Raw genomic sequence first — 22,496 nt, 5'->3', positions numbered from 1 at the left:
GTTGGAACTCGCATTTGAGAAGTGTATCTTACGTTAAGCCCTAGCTTTTCTTACCGAGACGAAATTGGTAAAAATGAAAAAATATCAGATAGTGAAGGAATAAAACAACAGCTGGTGGCTTAAAGAAGAGAGTTTAGGTTAGTATACCAGAAGTCGAATTCGAACACCCTATAGTTTATTTTACTTTTTACAATATTACTTTTTTACAGAATATTCTACATTTTCATAATATTATTACATAATCATAATGACACCTTATTTTCTAAAGCTAAAGATATTTACACAATTCATTTGTGCAACATTAAGCTTTTTATCTATATAACTGTGCCAAAATAATATACATAATGAAGATTATTAGGTCATTTATATTAACACACAGAAGTACAAAGTTCATTAACATTTTTATATGGAATTTTTATTTTGAAAGCTATTAACTCAAATATTAAATTTTTAATTAGAAAATGTATGAAAAAATAAAAATAATTGTGTGGGAAAATTTATATGTAAATTTTACTGGAGTAAATTTTTCCTTTCCTTATTGAAATCAAATTTTGAAAATAGTCAAGCCCAGAATATCTTCATCTTTTGCTAAAGGTATCTTTTCAAAACGATATTATGGCCAAGTATTGGAATAATTGTTTTTTAACCCACTAATTTGGGTCACAAAATTTGGGCTGGTAGCCATCATGAGATGTGCTGACCACCTCCAATTGGTCAATTTGAAGGATGATGTGATTAGTATCTGCACAGACAGTCAAGCAGCACTCAAAGCGCTATCAAACTGTACAGTGTCATCGCGACTCGTCAAGGAGACTAGAAACAGTCTAAACAACCTGGCGAGGCACAATAAAGTCAATATTACCTGGATCCCCGGACACTCTGGTTGGAACGGTAATGAGAGAGCAGACAAGCTGGCCAAACTGGGAACCACCATGGCTCCCACTCAAGAAAAGCTTGCGAGGATGCCATACCAAGAAGGTCTTAACAGATTAGGAGATAATCTGAAAAACCAACAATTAAAGGCATGGACCAGCTACGAGGGAGGGCGAATCGCCAAAAACCTGTTGGGTGAAGGAAACTCGAGCCGAGGAGATCTTGAAACTAAACAGAGCTGATATTAGAATCATCGTAGAGTTACTCAAAGGGCATGATAACCTGAACAAGTTCCAACATCAGATTGGAAAAAGACAATCTCCAGAAGAAATTAGGAAACTCAGCGCTAGGCAAATCCTGGGTTTCAGTACATCAGTTGGTTATAATAGCCACTGAAAAGCGTAGCGGGGATAGAGTACAAGTGTCTATTTGGCTAGGTGCTCTGGACCATTGCTTCGAGGCCCGATGCTCGAGCATGGCCCGCTAACCTCCATACCCATGCCCATCCCCATAACCCACTAATTTTGGGTCATATTTTTCATTAATTGTGGTAGTTTTTCGTTTATATAAGCCTTTATATCAAACGTGGAAACCAAGATACTAAATTTTCAATATTTATTGATGATTAGTTAAATTTGACCAAATATTTGAAAAGAATGGCCTAAAAATAATAGAATTACGGATTTGATTGATCAAAATTGTATAAGATTTGCAGGAGCAAAATCATAAACGACTTCCTAGATATAGGCAGAACATATTAAATTAATTCCAAAAGTAGTGAATAATTCTACAGAAATTTTTTTACATTTCTGGTAAAACAAATCACTGCTTTTATCTTCCTATTGACCTATGATGCATTCATTAAAAATAATAACTCCCCAGATAATCTTGTTAAATATATAACTACAGAATGGTCCAAATTATAACGGCAGTACCTACTCCGCAAAATGTTGAAATAATAAGAATTTCTTAATATACGTAGCCGGGAAAGCGTCCTCTTCTAGACACAGGTGTTGAAATTTTGTAAGAAAAAGGATGTTGTTGTGAAAATTGCCAAAACGGCTGTTAAGAAAAGTTAGAATTTGGCACAGAATGCCCCAAGAATTGGATATTGTTTAACGTTATTGATTTTGTAATAAAGTCAGTGGCGCTACACGGTAAGAACTCTTTTGTAGATATCACTATGTCAGTATCGGTGTGAACGCCATACTAATTTGACTATTGAGAGAATAGTAGTAACATTAGCAACAGTTATAGCTGGCGAATCAATGCATTATGGGTGTCAAGCCCATACTAATTGAGGATACCCACAATACTTCTGGTGAATAGCCCTATTTAATACTGTAATTAATATTACTTATGCTTACATAGATACTATACAATACCAGCATTGTTCTAAACGCCACACTATTCTACCATGTTTTTTCTGGAAACAGGATGATGACTACCCATATCTCTACCGCTGGATTTCATAAGTTTTTACCATAATGCATGCTGTCAAATTTCAAATGCGCATACGTTTTGGAAATATTCACAAAAACATACTTTTTCTTCCAAAATTACAACACTCTCTTTCTAGAAAAGTACGCTCCAAAAGATGTTCCAAAAGAGCAAAAGAGGTATGTTTCAAAGTGAGGTGGTTGATGTACTGTATACCTATATGTTCCGAAGTGAGATGGGTGATACTTATTGAGAATACTGCTTCTAACTGCAGAGCTAAGATACTCTGTAGAGTAACCAGTGCCCACGATTGTGCTATAACTTAGACCATTCTGTAGATATATATTTTATCTTATTTTACCCCTTTCAGCCATCAATATAAATATAACAATACACACGTGATTCATAAATGAACAACGTAGGTACATACAATATCCAATCTCTGTTGCAACTTTGCTGCTGTAGAAGTCTGTGTAGTCTCTTGTGTAGTTTGCTCAATCCGATTTTGTATATCATCATCAACATATTAACCTAAATTCGATTTAGATAAGTGTGTCTATAGAACGTTGCACACTATGTCGACAGAGTATGTTCTTCCTTCCATTTTTATGGATACTCAAAATCGAGAAAAACTAACTCAATTTAAAATGAATCTAATTGATGGAACACTTTGAAATTCGTTCTTTTAACTCCCCGAACTAAAAAAGGGGTCTGCCTATGGCATCGTATTTTTTGGGTATGTGCCCGAAAAAAACTAAAAAATTGGCGTTGATCTATAAAACCGGCTCAGTTTGAGAAAGGCTTGAAGGAAAAAGGTAATTTAATGGAGAGTGTTCTTAGATATGTTTCAAGTGCGAGTTTAGAGTACCGTACCCGAAAATTTCTCCGGAATTTTTATAAATTTTGAAAATTTCACTTGTTTTTTTCCACCAAGTCTAGCTCGCTAAGAGCTATTTTACCAAATTCATTAAGAAATAATCCCGATTATGTTCTCAGACTAGACGGCAGATACACACGCAGAAAAATCCTTGAAGGTTTTTATAGCACATTCGGTTCCGTTTTATTGATTATCGGTGTACATATACGTTTTCATTACAAATTTAACAAAAAGTAATATAATATTATGGTACTATTTTGTTGTTATAACGCTCCGTTTCACGGTTCCATAAGCTGATTGTGTTTATTAGTAAAATCCTGTACCGTATTATCAGATCGAATAAAGATTACATATCTTTTCGTGTGTGAAAATCAAAATAGTCAATAAATCTCCAATTTCATGCATATTAAAAAGTTATTTCATTGATAGTCAGTCAGTTCGCTACAATTCAAGCTAATAAAAGCTTGTTAAAATATAGAATCTTTCTATAGACTTTTTATAAATCCTGTATATCAGTATGAGAGATTAATTATAAAGCTTTTAGAGCAATTTAATAACGCCTACAAGTAGCTACTAAATGACACTACTAGCTCTTCTTCAAACAACATCAACAAGGTAAACATACAACTACTATATGGCATGGCAATTACAAAATTATCTTCGTCATTATACATTTCCGTATTCATTAAATGAAGAGCTTAGTCAATATTATACACATTTCGAAGGTCATCGAACACGAGGGTTAAGTGTCTATTGTAATAATAAATGTGGCCAAGTTATATTATCATTTCTACCTCTATTAAATATTGAAAGGCACGTTTATAAGATTATTATGTGTTCTCGAAAATTCGAAAAATCAATTCAATCAATGAATTAACTTTTCTAAACAATTTAATAAATCTCAAAAAGAAAGATGATTTCAAACGCAAAAAGAGGGGTGATGAAAATTTATTTAAATAATTAAACAACATTTTTAATTTTCGATATTTTGAAAATTACTCCAAATATCGAAAAATTTTGTTCTTACTTTTCGTCTTATATTCTCAATTTATAACATAATTCACTATCAAATTTGAAAAAATAATTTTTTTTAATTTGTATCCCCACTACCGTGCTCATACATTCTAAATTAGTCGGGCACAACGATTTTTTTTTTTTTTGACTAGTTTTAGAGAAATCTATGAAAATATATCATCCATCTACCATTTGCCCATAATACCAATGTTAAAAATGCCTACTTTTGAAGTCTTTTATTTTTTTAAATAATCGGGCAACCCTTCTTAAAATTTTCGAGAGTTGATTTAGACTTGGTTCAACTTCATCTTTAAAAAAAAGTGTTAATTTTTCGGAATGTGGGATTAGTAGGGTAAGTGACAAAAGCAAGTTATTAAACAAAAACACATTGACAACCAGTCTTTAGCCTACCTTCATTCTGATAAAATAGGTACTGCATCTTACCCTACTCTCTTTCTGCACGATTTTCCCTATAACTAGCTATTATATACTAAAGAAAAAAAAGTATTGTGAATAATTACCATAATTTATGTCGATTCAATTTTCGACCATATTATTTAGACTTATTGGTTTAACAAAAACTTCTCATTCAAATTTAATAAATGATATTTAACCTTTTTGGCAATATTAAAATCTCCGAGGGAAATCTTTGCGTGTGTAACACAAATATTTCACAGTATTTTTACTACTTACGCATACATTTCAAGAGGACATTTTACGTAGATGGAAAAAAAATGATGGTTTGTGTCAGTTTCTATAATATTATAAAAAATACAGAAAAAAAAAACCATTCAGAAACAAAAAAAAAATATGTTTTATGAAATATTGCTTTTTTTTCGATTTTTGTAAGGCTGGTCTCACATTTACGCTTCTATAGTGTAGGGAGAATGTAGTGTGTTAAGATCGAAATTAGTATCACGTTCTTACTAGCATCTTCTTTTTTCGAGTGGAGAAATATCATTGAAAGAATTTCGTCGAATCTATGTGAGTTAGATTTCTATTCATTGATTCTTGAAAAAGAAGAATATTTTTAATTGAATGGATTTTTTCGAAATAGTATACAGGGTGGGCCATTTTAATCTATTATTATGGCTAATAACTCGTTACAGAGTTTGATGGGGCTAATAGCTCTTTACCTGGTTCTCCAAGTTGCCTTTAAAGTCAATTTAGAACCTAAAAGGAAAGGGATTGAATTACACATTAAGTTAGAAAGTTAATCCTTATAAAAACACGAACATTTTTTATTTCAAACACTTTTCGGAAGAAATGCTTAAAAACTTAACTTAAAAATATGTTATTATTGTATTTATTCGAACGAAAACATGCTAGCAACAGAAAAATGCTTCAGCCGAAAGTCAAATTTGAATTTACCTGGGCTTAAAAGTTATTAACACAGAGGTGTGGCCTTTTTTGTCCTTGATGACTTTTGTCTAAAAAACTTTTCTTAAGTATTTTCTCCGAAAGCTAACGATTTTCGAAAAAATGTTTGAAATAAAAAATTTTAGTTTTTTTATAATGATCAACTTTTCAGTTTAAAGTGTTACTCTATCTCTTGCCTTCTTAATTGACTATTGTGGCAACCCACAGAACTAAGTCTAATCCGAAGTCCGTACATGATCCCCCATCAAACTCTGCAACAGACGAAATAGAATGCACGAAAAAAGTACAAGATTCATTATGGCCCTTTAGGCAGGCTGGCTCTTTGGGATTGATTCCTTGATTCTTGAAAAAGAAGAATATTTTTAATGAAATGATTTTTTGGAAATATCATACACGTGTTTTTAAAATATTTAAAGATTGAAAGTCTTGGATAGAAACCCTAATACCCCATCAAATTAAAATTATCATAATTGCTTTACTCTTAATTCGTTTACCGAAAAGTTGACGGTAATCTATTGGTAATTCTCTTTAATCAATACTTTAGATGTGTTTCAGACTTCCTTAGTATTTGTTGTTCCAAAAATATTTGATATTTTCTAAGAAAAATATGATTGATCAAACTGTGAATGTCTCGTTGCTCATTTGACAATGTTCAAATACAGTCGATATAATAATATATGAAATGTCATATCCTACAGTTGCTGTGCCATTTTATTCTCGGTCATTGGACACAATTCATCATATTTCTCTTATAATAATAATAACAGCCAGGCAAATGGCGATAACTCAAAATAACTATAGGCAGATTGAGTATAAAATATATTCCTTCATCATTTTTTTAAGTGTATTAGAAAACGAACAAAGTACCTACACTTGCAGGCAAAGAAATTAAATGAAATATTTAGAATAGGTAGATACACAAGAAGACAAATTGATCAGAAAATATAATCTACATTTTATTGCGCTAAAAAAAATTACCTTGATTTTGAAATTAGTCAGAGACGAATGGTAATTTTTCAAAGCAGAATTTAAACCGGCATGAAAAATTAACAGAAGTATTTTGAGTCTGTGAGATGAAAGGTTTATGAAGGTTGAAAAGATTTACTTTTAAACGGTAAGAAATTTGTTACCGATTTCACTATTTACCAATAAATATATCGGAACACGAGCAGCATGAGCTGATGTCTGTATGGATATCAGGCCCATATTTATTAAAATGACAAAATAGGTTAAGAATAATAGAGTGATGAGCAGTGTGACAACAAACATAGCGTTTACACTTATACTGAATAGACTCGTAGTTCTAAACGTGCCAAATATTGTAGTGGGAACCACAAGTAGCATTGCGACATCTGCAATATAATATAGGACTCACAGAAGTATACACCGTGTTCTGTTATTAACTGCAGAAACCTAACTTCTCAAAATAAGCTCATCAAGAGCAACAAAAAAACTCTTTTCCAAATTTCGATCTGAGCCTTAATTTGGGAGCTACAGGTATGACAAAAATTGATAAATTTGATTATTCACTGACTGTCATTCGATAACCAGTAGCCAATGATAATCAGAAGATATTAGTAAATTTTTTTAAAATAATTTTCAACTGAGGTAGGGATTTTTAGAAATTATAGCATAATTTGATTGGATTATATTATTTTGCAAAAACATGAAATTATTGTACGTAAACAAATAAACTATGTGACAATGGGTGTGGTTTGTTTGCTTAGGTCCAATGATAAATTGTTTACTTATAATTATTATTATTTTTCTCAGAATAATAGAATAAAAATATTTAAATTATAAAAAGTGGGACAATTTAATATTTTATAAATTTTTTGTTTTTTATTATTCTGAGAAAATAATAATACTTATAAGTAAACAATCTATCATTGGACGTAAACAAGCAAACCACACCTATTGTCACATAGTTTGTTTGTTTAAGTACAATAATTCAATGTTTTTGCAAAATAATATAATCCAATCAAATTATGCTATAATTTCTAAAAATCCCTACCTCAGTTGAATATTATTTTAAAAAAATTTACTAATATCTTCTGATTATCATTGGCTACTGGTTATCGAATGACAGTCAGTGAATAATCAAATTTATCAATTTTTGTCATACCTGTAGCTCCCAAATTAAGGCTCAGATCGAAATTTGGAAAAGAGTTTTTTTGTTGCTCTTGATGAGCTTATTTTGAGAAGTTAGGTTTCTGCAGTTAATAACAGAACACGGTGTATAGTTCGTGATTTTTTCTCCGCAGGTATAATTTTCGAGCTTATTACAAGAGTGGTATCTCAGAGAAAGTAGAATATCTAAAACGAATCCAAAAAAGACAATTTCCGTAGGTACCTGTATTTTTATCTTAGAAGGCCCTAAACATTCAAAAACATTTTGGGACTTCTTTCCCTTAATAGGAGACGTGGAACCCTATTGATTTTTAAACCAGCATACGATGATATTTTGAATTATAAGGTCTTGTAACAAACCCGCCAGAAAAAAATTTTAAAAAGATTAAAGTGTTTCGATTTTCATGTTTCAACGATTTCAGACAATTTACAATTCTCGAAAAGGTTTAAAATTAGAGAAAAATTTTTAAAAATATTAAAAACCATTTATCAACATCTTCCATACAATTAAAGTCCTGAAAGGCAATACCAGTTCGATCAACACAAGTTTTTACAGTTTTTATAGTAACTGCTTAATTATTACCTCAGTCCTGGGAAGATTTTTTCTCAGAGAAACCTCAGAGAGAAAACTGTTTATCCGAAAGATCACGGATTTTGTCTATAGATTTGTATGTGTCAACTTGATAAGAAATTGTAAAATGTGAAAAAATTTTAAATCTTTAAGAATTTTTTCAAAATTGAAAGTCAATCGAACTTTTCTTCAGATCAGTTTCTTTGCCTGTATTTGTAGATAAATGACCTCTTTTCCGTATAAATGTAATAAAAAATATGTGAAACATGGATACTTATATGCAAATATCTATACTATACATACATATTCAATTTTTATTCGAACTGTATATATCGATATCACGGAGTATATAAATTTTAAGATAATATAACTTATATGTAAAATATTTTTATATAAATGAAAAGAGACATTTATATATTTTGATAAAACACATATAAATCTATAATAGAAAATATTTATTTTTATATTTTAAATTATTCAATTTATAAGAATTGAAAATAAATTGATTTTATTTTTGTATAATATATGGTTTAATTTGACTTTAAAATTAGGTATAGGCAATTTTATTACAATAATGTAATTTATATTACATAAAAAATAAATTCTAATGTACTTGTGGAATAAAATTACTTTTCTTAAGGAGATATGCAAGGATTGAATAATACTAGGGATTTCAATAAAACTTTAAAAAATAGATTTTTTGATTAAAAAAGTTTCCAAAAATCACAAATAATTCCTATCATCGGGCTTTTTATTATTATTTTATCGTAAAAGTTGGCTGAAAAAATGATGAATCATGATATATATCAAAAAATCTAGAGTGTGTGATAAAAAACTATCTAAAATATTTAGAAAATCTTGTAGTTTATAAAAATACCATAAAAATATAAGGTTGTCGATGGTATAAAAACAAAATTTTAATTTAATTATGAGTTTATCGAAGATCCATCATTTGATGAACAGAGACGACTACAGTTAGAGTATTGATGATTGAAGAGCGATATCTATATTATCAAATTTATAAGCATCACTTGCATACAATATATTATATATTTTTGTAGTTTCATGGTATTGTAAAGCCAAAAATAACTCATTACTTGATTACAAAACATGTATTTGGTTTATATGTATGTACCGTGCAATAAACCAAAACTTTTTTACAATACTGTAGGTTTACAATCACCTTAACAGGTCGTTATTTAACTCCAAAAATTATATTTATTATATACATGATAAATATTTTGAATGCGTATGTTTTTTGTCATTTGTCATACTCCAGTTATTTGATGTTGCAGATAAAAGCAAGTTAAACTTTTCTATACATTAACACCAAAAAATAATCTTACTCCTTTTATAGCCTAAAAATTTACACTTACTTAGTATTTTATCATCATCATTCAACGGTAAAAACTAGAAGAATCATTTGTATGAAAATTGATAAAAAAAACTTTCAACATAGTGATAAAGAAATTTTCATCAGAAGATGACAAAAAAAATTGTCCTCGTAAAAAGAGCACCAACTTTGTCATATAATTTAATATATAATATTATTTATGAAACATATACAGAGAAATTAGTATTATTAAAAAAAACGTGGTAGATGTCTCCTTTGGGTGTCAACAACTTTCTGATTAAGTAATTCTAATAGATTATAGTAAAATCTATTTTCTACAACTTAGCTCACGATAAATACTTCCGAATAAATTATAAAGAAGCTAGTCATAATTATCAAGAAAGAGAATTTATGTTCACGGGTACTTTTCTTTTTATCTTTTTGAATCCAGATTAGAGTTCTCCCACCCATTTTTGGGCGGGTTTCATTTGAAAACATGTTAAAACCTGCTGGTTTTGGAATCTATTGCTCAAAAATTTTAATAATCCTCTGCCGCTTTGTACTGAGGATTGAACAAGTTAGAAATGTAAAAGCGAACGAAAATTTTAAAAACTATTTTTCAACAAATCTAAGACTACTCGAAAGTTTTTCGCGTACGAACTTTTCGGACCAATTGATTGTAAAACCAAGAAGTACAGATTTTCAAATGAGCTGTTGCGGTTCCAAATACGATTTTAATACTTTGGTTGAGTATTTTTGGGTTGAAAAGCATAACTTTCTACCAGGAAGTTAAAAATAAAAATGGTATATTCTTTCTGATACAAGGTTTTTTTATTGTAGCCATAAAAACCTTTTATATACCTTCCACATAAAACATAAACAGAAGAATATTCTTTTTATCATACACTAAAAACGACCTATACGATATTTAAGTAGAAGTTAAAATTTTTTTTTTTAAACTAAAATTTTATTACCATGTTATAAATAATATGTAATCCTTTTCAGAGAAAATATAAATTTCCTTAACGGAAAACACACGGAGAACGCAGTCAGACGTACAAAACAAAGAAAAATGCGAAATTTGCATTTTTAATCAAAAAAAGGACATTATTATTAACTTCTTATATTTTATAGTGTTTTCAAATATTAAACGCGGATTCAGAGAAAGATAATGGGCGCTATTGAAAAAAGAATGTTTAATTTTGTATTTTTTATAGCGTCTCCAAATGCAGCTTCGTAGAGTGGTAATCGGGGATAAGAAAGTTTTAAAAATCGAGAAAATTATTTTGCTTTTGAATTCTATAAAAATCGTTTTCTAAAGTAACTTTGACCCAAAAAATACATAAATCTAGTTTATTTGGCTTTCGAGCGAGAACTTTCTGAGATATTGGCCAAAATTGTACTTATTTCCATCTTTTTTCGATCAAACGCAAAATCAATCAAATTTTCTATTCCTTGGATTATTTATTGGTTTTAGGACAAAAAATACATAAAATTAAAGGTCATTTTCTAAGATATTTCGAAAATCGCTCCTAAATAACAGTTTTTCGTGCACGCCATGTGTGTCTAAATTGCCGTATGAACAAAGTTTCATCAAAGTCTCAAGCAAAAATTTTTGGCCTATTTTTTTGAAGTGATGTTCAAAATTGCCTCTTTCTTCAAGGCAATGAAATACTTGTGAAGCCTGCTCCTAAACGGAAAATTAAAATAGACTAAGAGACGAAAATAATGGTAGAGGCTTGTCTCCAAAAAAACCGTTAGTCCAAGAAAAAAAAGTTTAATTTAAAATATCCATGAACAACACTTTTCGGTAAACAAACTATCGTCATAAGCGTTTTTATCAATCATTAAAATTTCATAATAAATATGTCTAATCTGGTTATTAGATGGGTGAAGGTCAACCTTATACCGTCTCCTGTACTTTAAAATTTGGAAAAACTTCATATCTTTTGGTAATTTTAAGAAATAATTCTCTAATTAATAAATTTTATTGTCGCTTGCTATTTACAAAATTTAAAAAATATTAAATCATGCATCATTAATTTCACAAAACAAAACAAATTTCAAAATACTAGATTATAAATTTCAGAAATTATAATTAAATAAAATAAATAATGAATTAAATTAAATCTAAATAATCAGATTTTAAATTAAATTTAAATATATATATTAAATATAAGAATAAAAAGTTCTTAGGATGATGTTGTTAATGACAATCGTCGAATATTTGGTTTATCATATTCTTCCATACTCATACCACGTGACATACGTCGATCTATACCAGGCATTGCCACTGATGATAATAATCCTTGTCCTTTACAGAATAATAAAAGACTTTGGGCAATTTTTGCTGGCTGTAAACAAATATGAAATTAATATTTTGATTATTTTCACAAAAATGAACTTTAAATCCATTTATACACACAGTGACTGAGAATATTTATTTGTATAAATATTGCTAGAATACAATCATATACCATTTCAGTTGTAAGGTGAACATAAGGAAGATTATTTATGTAGATTATTTATTTGTTCGTGTAAATATTGCTAAAATAGAAGCTCCAACCTTTTTAATAACAAGGTCAAGATAGACAACTCTCATCTATATACAAATGATGAAATGTGATTATGCACAATTGCCGGGAATCGAACCCGTAGCTAACTTAATAGGAACTGCCGTTTTATCTTTTACTCGGCATTTTACGGTATCGCACCAAGGAAGAAAGCTCCTCAAACAATAAAGGAGGATAGAAATCATTATGAAATCACTACTAATGAAATTACGGATTAGATATACGTCACATTAGTGTCATACCCGACAGCGAAGCAGCACTTAAATCCTTCAGCTCGGTCTATCAAACCTCAAAAAAACACAGGACGCCTAACATCCTTAAATGAACTGGCGGAACAAGTGAATATATGTCCCGGGACACAGGGACATTCCAGTAAATTGTGAAGCAGGCGAGCTTGCTGGAAATGACTTATGGCTGTTGAACACAAACATCAATGAGCAATCTTAGATGAAGGGGGAAACTCGTAATACTAAAAGATAGATATGGTCTGAAAAGGTTTTTCGAAGATCTTATATCGCTTCAAACGGCATCTATAAGATAAAATCATGGCGGCTATTACTGGACACTGGACAGGCGGCATGCACTCATGGACTGGATGTAACACGGCGCCACGATTATTACAGTTCTTAAACAGCTTCGAACAGTTCATAGAGTAGTAGCCGGGGATGGGCCAATTCTTTTACGGTATCATAACGGATTCTATGGCCTAGACATGTCCCTCCCCAAGACAGTCGTTCTAACCTTATCTAACCACTACGTCAACAATGTGTATAAATCGACTTTTTAGTGAACTTACCGTATCGTTTAAAACATGTCCAGCTCTCTCAACTTTTAAAATTGTTGTCTTTTCTTTATTGGCCTCTTGGAACAATTTATCAACTTCATTTGCATACGGACTCAATAAACCAGTGAGTAATAACGTATCAACTTTTAAATGTTTTAAAGATAAATCTTTTCGGCTAAAATAATCCAAACAAATTATTTAAGTATCATACCCACAGGGTTTTCAAAATTAATTCGAAAAAGACCAATAATAGCTATTACAGAATTTATAGAAACGTTCTGAAAAATTGATAGTAAATAATACAAACCTCAAAAACGCTGAAACGTATTGTTTAACATTGCTTGGATTTAATAATCCATGAAGTTTTTCGCGAAATTCTTCAATTACATTTTCTTTGTCTGGACTCGTATCAGCCAATAGTTGCTGAAAATAAAAATTAACATTTAAATGAGGCTGTGAAAATCGAATCTTGGCAAGTATTTGTTGAAAAGAACACTTTTGTGGTGTCATAAATTTCTATAACTGAATAACTTGAAATAATAATTTTATGACCAAATTGGAAAAAAATCAACTCTTTATTATTAATCTTTAATCAAAATAAATGAAAAAATATCTGCTTTTTGATCGATTTAACTAAACAACAACATTAGAACAATTCAGTTCTTTTCAGTTTTGTCCAGTATTTATTATTGATTATATTTATTAATTTGTTTATCTATCATTTGTAGATGATTTGATTTGTTTATTAATCAGGGTCGTATTAAAAATTAGGCAGAGTAGACAAATGTCAAGGAGCCCCACATCGCCAAGGGCCGGTGACGAATTTGATGATGATGGTGCTCCAGAACCAAGGCATCATTTTTAATGAAATACAATTCCGTCATAACCATACTAGTAGTACGCTTTGTCGTACAATCAACCTCACCTTTTTAAATTTCGGAACCCCTTAAATGTTGCAGCCCTAGACCCGCGTCTTACAGATTTAATCCACTTCTGGTTAGTGAACATGCACGCGCACAAAAGTGATTGAAAATGTTTTATAGAGAGAAAATTGAATTGGGAAAATTGCATCATTAATGACAATAAGTCTATTTTGTTTTTTCGCCGCATCGGTTTTCGAAGACGGTTGATAAAATATTTCATACTTACAGAACAGAGCTATCTAGTTTCGAATAGTAGAACTAATAATAATATGGACACGTTACGTTGCGTTAAACTTAATGTACTTGGCACAAAACTAGTCTTTCGTTTAAAATTACTATCTCATTTTACTCATATCTTCATCAAATTGAAAAGAACTGATGATTTTCAAAAGGCTGGAAAATGGCCCCGAAAATTTCACTGCCTAGGAGCCCCGACATGATTAATCCGACCTTGTTATTAATCAAAGCCATTGTGGACAAGAACAAAAAACAAAACTTACATGACCATATCGATGATAAATCAAAAAATCTTCAGTCGATTGACCAACTTGTTGTTTACCAGACCATGAAAAGTACTAAAAATAAATGCATCATTTTATAAAAGTGTCATTTTTGAAATGATTCATTCGGCCGAATCACACATCCAAAGCAGATCGAATCAAATCACAGTTACAGAAATTAACTCCTTCGTAGCGTAATTTACCGCAGCGGAAAGGCTTTTGGATACATCAAATTCGAATGCGAATACTAAAGGGTGTATTACTAATAATTATGGAATTTTCGTCGATATTCGCTAAATAACGAATGTGTGACGCAGCCTTTGAAAACATTTATTTACTTTATTTTTAAAGCTATCCAATACAGATGCAGCACTGCCAGTACAATTGATCAAAATTAACCCAAGAAGACGTGTTGGATTCTCCAATGCAAATCGTGCTAATACATTAGCACCAGCTCCATCACCAAAACCAATCACATATTTAACGTGAAGGAAATCCAATACCGTAACTAATTCTTCACCAAATGCTTGTAACGATGGATACTGAAAACTATTAGGTTTAATCATACAAATTGGAGTATCAGTTTGTCCTATTAAAGTACAAGTTCATGAAAAATTTGGAAAACAGACCATCTTCCCATGATAAAACTAACTCAGATTTTGAATTTTGATAGAATTTGAGTGAAATAACTTTTAATTTTGTTAGCCCGGATACCGATAAAAAACAAAACTGGAAGCTTTTGGCTGATGAAGCTGAAGTGAAAACTTCTTGAGAGTAATTTTTAAGAAAAATGTCTCCGATAATTTTGTGTCCGTTAAAAAGTGCCTCAGTGCCAACTCAAGCCACACCCACAAAAATTATTTCACTCTATTTCAAAACAAAAATTCAAGGTCTTCAAATAAATATCTTTGACCCTTCTACGACCGCGGACACAAGAAAAGGATCTTTCAGTAAACACACAAAAAAGATAAACAAAAATATAAAATAACAATTAACATCAATTAAAAAAATTATTTGATAACATAATTTTTATGAAACTTTTTTATCCGGTAAACAAAAAAATTATAATTGTTCTTTCTTATAGTGTTTAATTAATAATTAAACTCAGGAAAACTCTTGACAAGAAGTTAACAATATTTTGTGCTGTTTTCACTTAAGACGATATAAACAAGTAAATTAATAAAATAATCTTAATTATTTTAATAATCCCATAAGTGAAACGCCTTTAACTTTATTATACAACGTAATACAATATATAATTGTCTTTAATATCCGTTGCACAAGGTTTAGTGGTATGTCAAGAACCGTTTTGGATCCCGCAATATTAGATAGAGAAAAGGGCTCTCTGTGAAACTTTTCTAACCCACCCTAAAATGTTGTATCATTCTGATTAAAAGCTCTCAAGGACACAAACAATTTTACCGAGTAATTTTCGAGCTACGGGCGATCAAAGCTACGAATATATTATAGTTTTAGAATGTGACTAGGAAAATGGCTTTCTGTGAAAATTTTTCTAACCACTTCCAAAATGTTCTTCAGATCGTTCTGATCAAAAACTGCCAAGGCCACAAAACTTTTTAACCAGTAGTTTTCGAGCTACAGACGATCAGAGTCTCACATATATTATATTTATAGTACATGTACGACTAGGAAAATGGCTTTCTGTGAAAATTTTTCAAACCACTTCCAAAATGTTCTTCAGATCGTTCTAATCAAAAACTGCCATGGCCACAAAACTTTTTAACCAGTAGTTTTCGAGCTACAGACGATCAGAGTCTCACATAAATTATATTTATAGTACATGTACGACTAGGAAAATGGCTTTCTGTGAAAATTTTTCAAACCACTTCCAAAATGTTCTTCAGATCGTTCTGATCAAAAACTGCCAAGGCCACAACACTTTTTAACCAGTAGTTTTCGAGCTACAGACGATCAGAGTCTCACATATATTATATTTATAGTACATGTACGACTAGGAAAATGGCTTTCTGTGAAAATTTTTCAAACCACTTCCAAAATGTTCTTCAGATCGTTCTGATCAAAAACTGCCATGGCCACAAAACTTTTTAACCAGTAGTTTTCGAGCTACAGACGATCAGAGTCTCACATATATTATATTTATAGTACATGTACGACTAGGAAAATGACTTTCTGTGAAAATTTTTCAAACCACTTCCAAAATGTTCTTCAGATCGTTCTGATCAAAAACTGCCAAGGCCACAAAACTTTTTAACCAGTAATTTTCGAGCTACAGATGATCAGAGTCTCAAATATATTATATTTATAGTACATGTACGACTAGGATAATGGCTTTCTGTGAAAATTTTTCAAACCACTTCCAAAATGTTCTTCAGATCGTTTGGATCAAAAACTGCCAAGGCTACAAAACTTTTAAACCAGTAGTTTTCGAGCTACAGACGATCAGAGTCTCACATATATTATATTTATAGTACATGTACGACTAGGAAAATGGCTTTCTGTGAAAATTTTTCAAACCACTTCCAAAATGTTCTTCAGATCGTTCTGATCAAAAACTGCCAAGCCACAAAACTTTTTAACCAGTAGTTTTCGAGCTACAGACGATCAGAGTCTCACATATATTATATTTATAGTACATGTACGACTAGGAAAATGGCTTTCTGTGAAAATTTTTCAAACCACTTCCAAAATGTTCTTCAGATCGTTCTGATCAAAAACTGCCAAGGCCACAAAACTTTTTAACCAGTAGTTTTCGAGCTACAGACGATCAGAGTCTCACATATATTATACTAGCTGTTACCCGCCCGCTTTTCTGGGCAACATCCCCACTTGCACCCCTCCCTCCACATTTCCTTGCGTTGGATAACATTTTTGTAATGTACACGTCATGCTCTTTTATTTGATACCCCACTTAGGTATATTTGTAAATATTCGATATTTCCTTCCCACTTTCTCGCTACACCTTTCTACCCTCCGAAGATTAAAAAAATTTCTAAATGTAATTTACAACATTCTGACCAAGTTTTGAACTATTAAAAGCCATAATTGAAAAATATGAATTTTTTATTCATGAACACCCCCGCAACCCCCCTTGTGGATGGAATTTCGTAAAATCCGTTCTTAGCTGACCTCTACTTGGCAAAAGGAATATTCCTCCCAAATTTCAAGTCTCTAGGTCTTATAGTTTCAGAGATATCGTGATGAGTGACTATCTATCTATCTATCTATCTATATCTATAGAAAAAGTCTCCTATATATTTATAGATTTATAGTACATGTACGACTAGGAAAATGGCTTTCTGTGAAAATTTTTCAAACCACTTCCAAAACGTTCTTCAGATCGTTCTGATCAAAAACCGCCAAGGCCACAAAACTTTTTAACCAGTAGTTTTCGAGCTACAGACGATCAGAGTCTCACATATATTATATTTATAGTAGTACATGTACGACTAGGAAAATGGCTTTCTGTGAAAATTTTTCAAACCACTTCCAAAATGTTCTTCAGATCGTTCTGATCAAAAACTGCCAAGGCCACAAAACTTTTTAACCAGTAGTTTTCGAGCTACAGATGATCAGAGTCTCAAATATATTATATTTATAGTACATGTACGACTAGGAAAATGGTTTTCTGTGAAAATTTTTCAAACCACTTCCAAAATGTTCTTCAGATCGTTCTGATCAAAAACTGCCATGGCCACAAAACTTTTTAACCAGTAGTTTTCGAGCTACAGACGATCAGAGTCTCACATATATTATATTTAAAGTACATGTACGACTAGGAAAATGGCTTTCTGTGAAAATTTTTCAAACCACTTCCAAAATGTTCTTCAGATTGTTCTGATCAAAAACTGCCCTGGCCACAAAACTTTTTAACCAGAAGTTTTCGAGCTACAGACGATCAGATTCTCACATATATTATATTTATAGTACATGTACGACTAGGAAAATGGCTTTCTGTGAAAATTTTTCAAACCACTTCCAAAATGTTCTTCAGATCGTTCTGATTAAAAACTGCCGAGGCCACAAAACTTTTTAACCAGTAGTTTTCGAGCTACAGACGATCAGAGTCTCACATATATTATATTTATAGTACATGTACGACTAGGAAAATGGCTTTCTGTGAAAATTTTTCAAACCACTTCCAAAATGTTCTTCAGATTGTTCTGATGAAAAACTGCCATGGCCACAAAACTTTTTAACCAGTAGTTTTCGAGCTACAGACTTTCAGAGTCTCACATATATTATATTTATAGTACATGTACGACTAGGAAAATGGCTTTCTGTGAAAATTTTTCAAACCACTTCCAAAATAATCTTCAGATTGTTCTGATCAAAAACTGCCATGGCCACAAAACTTTTTAACCAGTAGTTTTCGAGCTACAGCAATCAGAGTCTCACATATATTATATTTATAGTACATGTACGACTAGGAATATGGCTTTCTGTGAAAATTTTTCAAACCACTTCCAAAATGGTCTTCAGATCGTTCTGATCAAAAACTGCCAAGGCTACAAAACTTTTTACCAGTAGTTTTCGAGCTACAGACGATCAGAGTCTCACATATATTATATTTATAGTACATGTACGACTAGGAAAATATCTTGCTGTGAAAATTTTTCAAACCACTTCCAAAATGTTCTTCAGATCGTTCTGATCAAAAACTGCCCAGGCCACAAAACTTTTTAACCAGTAGTTTTCGAGCTACAGACGATCAGAGTCTCACATATATTATATTTATAGTACATGTACGACTAGGAAAATGGCTTTCTGTGAAAATTTTTCAAACCACTTCCAAAATGTTCTTCAGATCGTTCTGATCAAAAACTGCCAAGGCCACAAAACTTTTTAACCAGTAGTTTTCGAGCTACAGACGATCAGAGTCTCACATATATTATATTTATAGTACATGTACGACTAGGAAAATGGCTTTCTGTGAAAATTTTTCAAACCACTTCCAAAATGTTCTTCAGATCGTTCTGATCAAAAACTGCCAAGGCCACAAAACTGTTTAACCAGTAGTTTTCGAGCTACAGACGATCAGAGTCTCACATATATTATATTTATAGTACATGTACGACTAGGAAAATGGCTTTCTGTGAAAATTTTTCAAACCACTTCCAAAATGTTCTTCAGATCGTTCTGATCAAAAAATGCCAAGGCCACAAAACTTTTTAACCAGTAGTTTTCGAGCTACAGACGATCAGAGTCTCACATATATTATATTTATAGTACATGTACGACTAGGAAAATGGCTTTCTGTGAAAATTTTTCAAACCACTTCCAAAATGTTCTTCAGATCGTTCTGATCAAAAACTACCAAGGCCACAAAACTTTTTAACCAGTAGTTTTCGAGCTACGGCAATCAGAGTCTCACATATATTATATTTATAGTACATGTACGACTAGGAATATGGCTTTCTGTGAAAATTTTTCAAACCACTTCCAAAATGTTCTTCAGATCGTTCTGATCAAAAACTGCCAAGGCCACAAAACTTTTTAACCAGTAGTTTTCGAGCTACAGACGATCAGAGTCTCACATATATTATATTTATAGTACATGTACGACTAGGAAAATGGCTTTCTGTGAAAATTTTTCAAACCACTTCCAAAATGTTCTTCAGATCGTTCTGATCAAAAACTGCCAAGGCCACAAAACTGTTTAACCAGTAGTTTTCGAGCTACAGACGATCAGAGTCTCACATATATTATATTTATAGTACATGTACGACTAGGAAAATGGCTTTCTGTGAAAATTTTTCAAACCACTTCCAAAATGTTCTTCAGATCGTTCTGATCAAAAACTGCCATGGCCACAAAACTTTTTAACCAGTAGTTTTCGAGCTACAGACTTTCAGAGTCTCACATATATTATATTTATAGTACATGTACGACTAGGAAAATGGCTTTCTGTGAAAATTTTTCAAACCACTTCCAAAATAATCTTCAGATTGTTCTGATCAAAAACTGCCATGGCCACAAAACTTTTTAACCAGTAGTTTTCGAGCTACAGCAATCAGAGTCTCACATATATTATATTTATAGTACATGTACGACTAGGAATATGGCTTTCTGTGAAAATTTTTCAAACCACTTCCAAAATGTTCTTCAGATCGTTCTGATCAAAAACTGCCAAGGCTACAAAACTTTTTACCAGTAGTTTTCGAGCTACAGACGATCAGAGTCTCACATATATTATATTTATAGTACATGTACGACTAGGAAAATATCTTTCTGTGAAAATTTTTCAAACCACTTCCAAAATGTTCTTCAGATCGTTCTGATCAAAAACTGCCAAGGCCACAAAACTTTTTAACCACTAGTTTTCGAGCTACAGACGATCAGAGTCTCACATATATTATATTTATAGTACATGTACGACTAGGAAAATGGCTTTCTGTGAAAATTTTTCAAACCACTTCCAAAATGTTCTTCAGATCGTTCTGATCAAAAACTGCCAAGGCCACAAAACTTTTTAACCAGTAATTTTCGAGCTACAGACGATCAGAGTCTCACATATATTATATTTATAGTACATGTACGACTAGGAAAATGGCTTTCTGTGAAAATTTTTCAAACCACTTCCAAAATGTTCTTCAGATTGTTCGGATCAAAAACTGCCATGGCCACAAAACTTTTTAACCAGTAGTTTTCGAGCTACAGACTTTCAGAGTCTCACATATATTATATTTATAGTACATGTACGACTAGGAAAATGGCTTTCTGTGAAAGTTTTTCAAACCACTTCCAAAATGTTCTTCAGATCGTTCTGATCAAAAACTGCCAAGGCCACAAAACTTTTTAACCAGTAGTTTTCGAGCTACAGACGATCAGAGTCTCACATATATTATACTAGCTGTTACCCGCCCGCTTTTCTGGGCAACATCCCCACTTGCACCCCTCCCTCCACATTTCCTTGCGTTGGATAACATTTTTGTAATGTACACGTCATGCTCTTTTATTTGATACCCCACTTAGGTATATTTGTAAATATTCGATATTTCCTTCCCACTTTCTCGCTACACCTTTCTACCCTCCGAAGATTAAAAAAATTTCTAAATGTAATTTACAACATTCTGACCAAGTTTTGAACTATTAAAAGCCATAATTGAAAAATATGAATTTTTTATTCATGAACACCCCCGCAACCCCCCTTGTGGATGGAATTTCGTAAAATCCGTTCTTAGCTGACCTCTTCTTGGCAAAAGGAATATTCCTCCCAAATTTCAAGTCTCTAGGTCTTATAGTTTCAGAGATATCGTGATGAGTGACTATCTATCTATCTATCTATCTATATCTATAGAAAAAGTCTCCTATATATTTATAGATTTATAGTACATGTACGACTAGGAAAATGGCTTTCTGTGAAAATTTTTCAAACCACTTCCAAAACGTTCTTCAGATCGTTCTGATCAAAAACCGCCAAGGCCACAAAACTTTTTAACCAGTAGTTTTCGAGCTACAGACGATCAGAGTCTCACATATATTATATTTATAGTAGTACATGTACGACTAGGAAAATGGCTTTCTGTGAAAATTTTTCAAACCACTTCCAAAATGTTCTTCAGATCGTTCTGATCAAAAACTGCCAAGGCCACAAAACTTTTTAACCAGTAGTTTTCGAGCTACAGATGATCAGAGTCTCAAATATATTATATTTATAGTACATGTACGACTAGGAAAATGGTTTTCTGTGAAAATTTTTCAAACAACTTCCAAAATGTTCTTCAGATCGTTCTGATCAAAAACTGCCATGGCCACAAAACTTTTTAACCAGTAGTTTTCGAGCTACAGACGATCAGAGTCTCACATATATTATATTTAAAGTACATGTACGACTAGGAAAATGGCTTTCTGTGAAAATTTTTCAAACCACTTCCAAAATGTTCTTCAGATTGTTCTGATCAAAAACTGCCCTGGCCACAAAACTTTTTAACCAGAATTTTTCGAGCTACAGACGATCAGATTCTCACATATATTATATTTATAGTACATGTACGACTAGGAAAATGGCTTTCTGTGAAAATTTTTCAAACCACTTCCAAAATGTTCTTCAGATCGTTCTGATTAAAAACTGCCGAGGCCACAAAACTTTTTAACCAGTAGTTTTCGAGCTACAGAC

At 31.8% G+C, this 22,496-nt stretch overlaps 1 protein-coding gene across 1 annotated transcript; it reads right to left on the bottom strand.

Moving 5' to 3' along the window:
* Positions 1-11,775: 11,775 nt before the first annotated feature.
* Positions 11,776-14,979, bottom strand: LOC123304913 (uncharacterized protein ZK1073.1-like). The gene is made up of 5 exons (XM_044886463.1): positions 14,737-14,979; positions 14,399-14,473; positions 13,283-13,398; positions 12,988-13,150; positions 11,776-11,972 (listed from the first exon to the last, which is right to left on the bottom strand). The coding sequence occupies exons 1-5, from the start codon at positions 14,962-14,964 to the stop codon at positions 11,811-11,813; spliced, it is 744 nt and encodes a 247-aa protein (XP_044742398.1). The 5' UTR covers positions 14,965-14,979; the 3' UTR covers positions 11,776-11,810.
* Positions 14,980-22,496: the final 7,517 nt, after the last annotated feature.

This window comes from Chrysoperla carnea, chromosome 1 (genome assembly GCF_905475395.1).
Source record: "Chrysoperla carnea chromosome 1, inChrCarn1.1, whole genome shotgun sequence".
Classification (NCBI taxonomy): domain Eukaryota; kingdom Metazoa; phylum Arthropoda; class Insecta; order Neuroptera; family Chrysopidae; genus Chrysoperla; species Chrysoperla carnea.
The sequence above is the reverse complement of the archived record's forward strand: the minus strand, read 5'-3'. Positions and strand labels throughout refer to the sequence as shown.

Bases quoted from the DNA above. Each gene is read 5' to 3' on its own strand.
- LOC123304913 (XM_044886463.1), bottom strand. From the start codon at position 14,964: ATGATTAAACCTAATAGTTTTCAGTATCCATCGTTACAAGCATTTGGT. The intron at 13,151-13,282 runs GTTTGTATTATT...GGATTATTTTAG, and splicing joins TACGTTTCAGCGTTTTTGAG to CCGAAAAGATTTATCTTTAA. The intron at 11,973-12,987 runs GTAAGTTCACTA...ATTTGTTTACAG, and splicing joins GACATGTTTTAAACGATACG to CCAGCAAAAATTGCCCAAAG.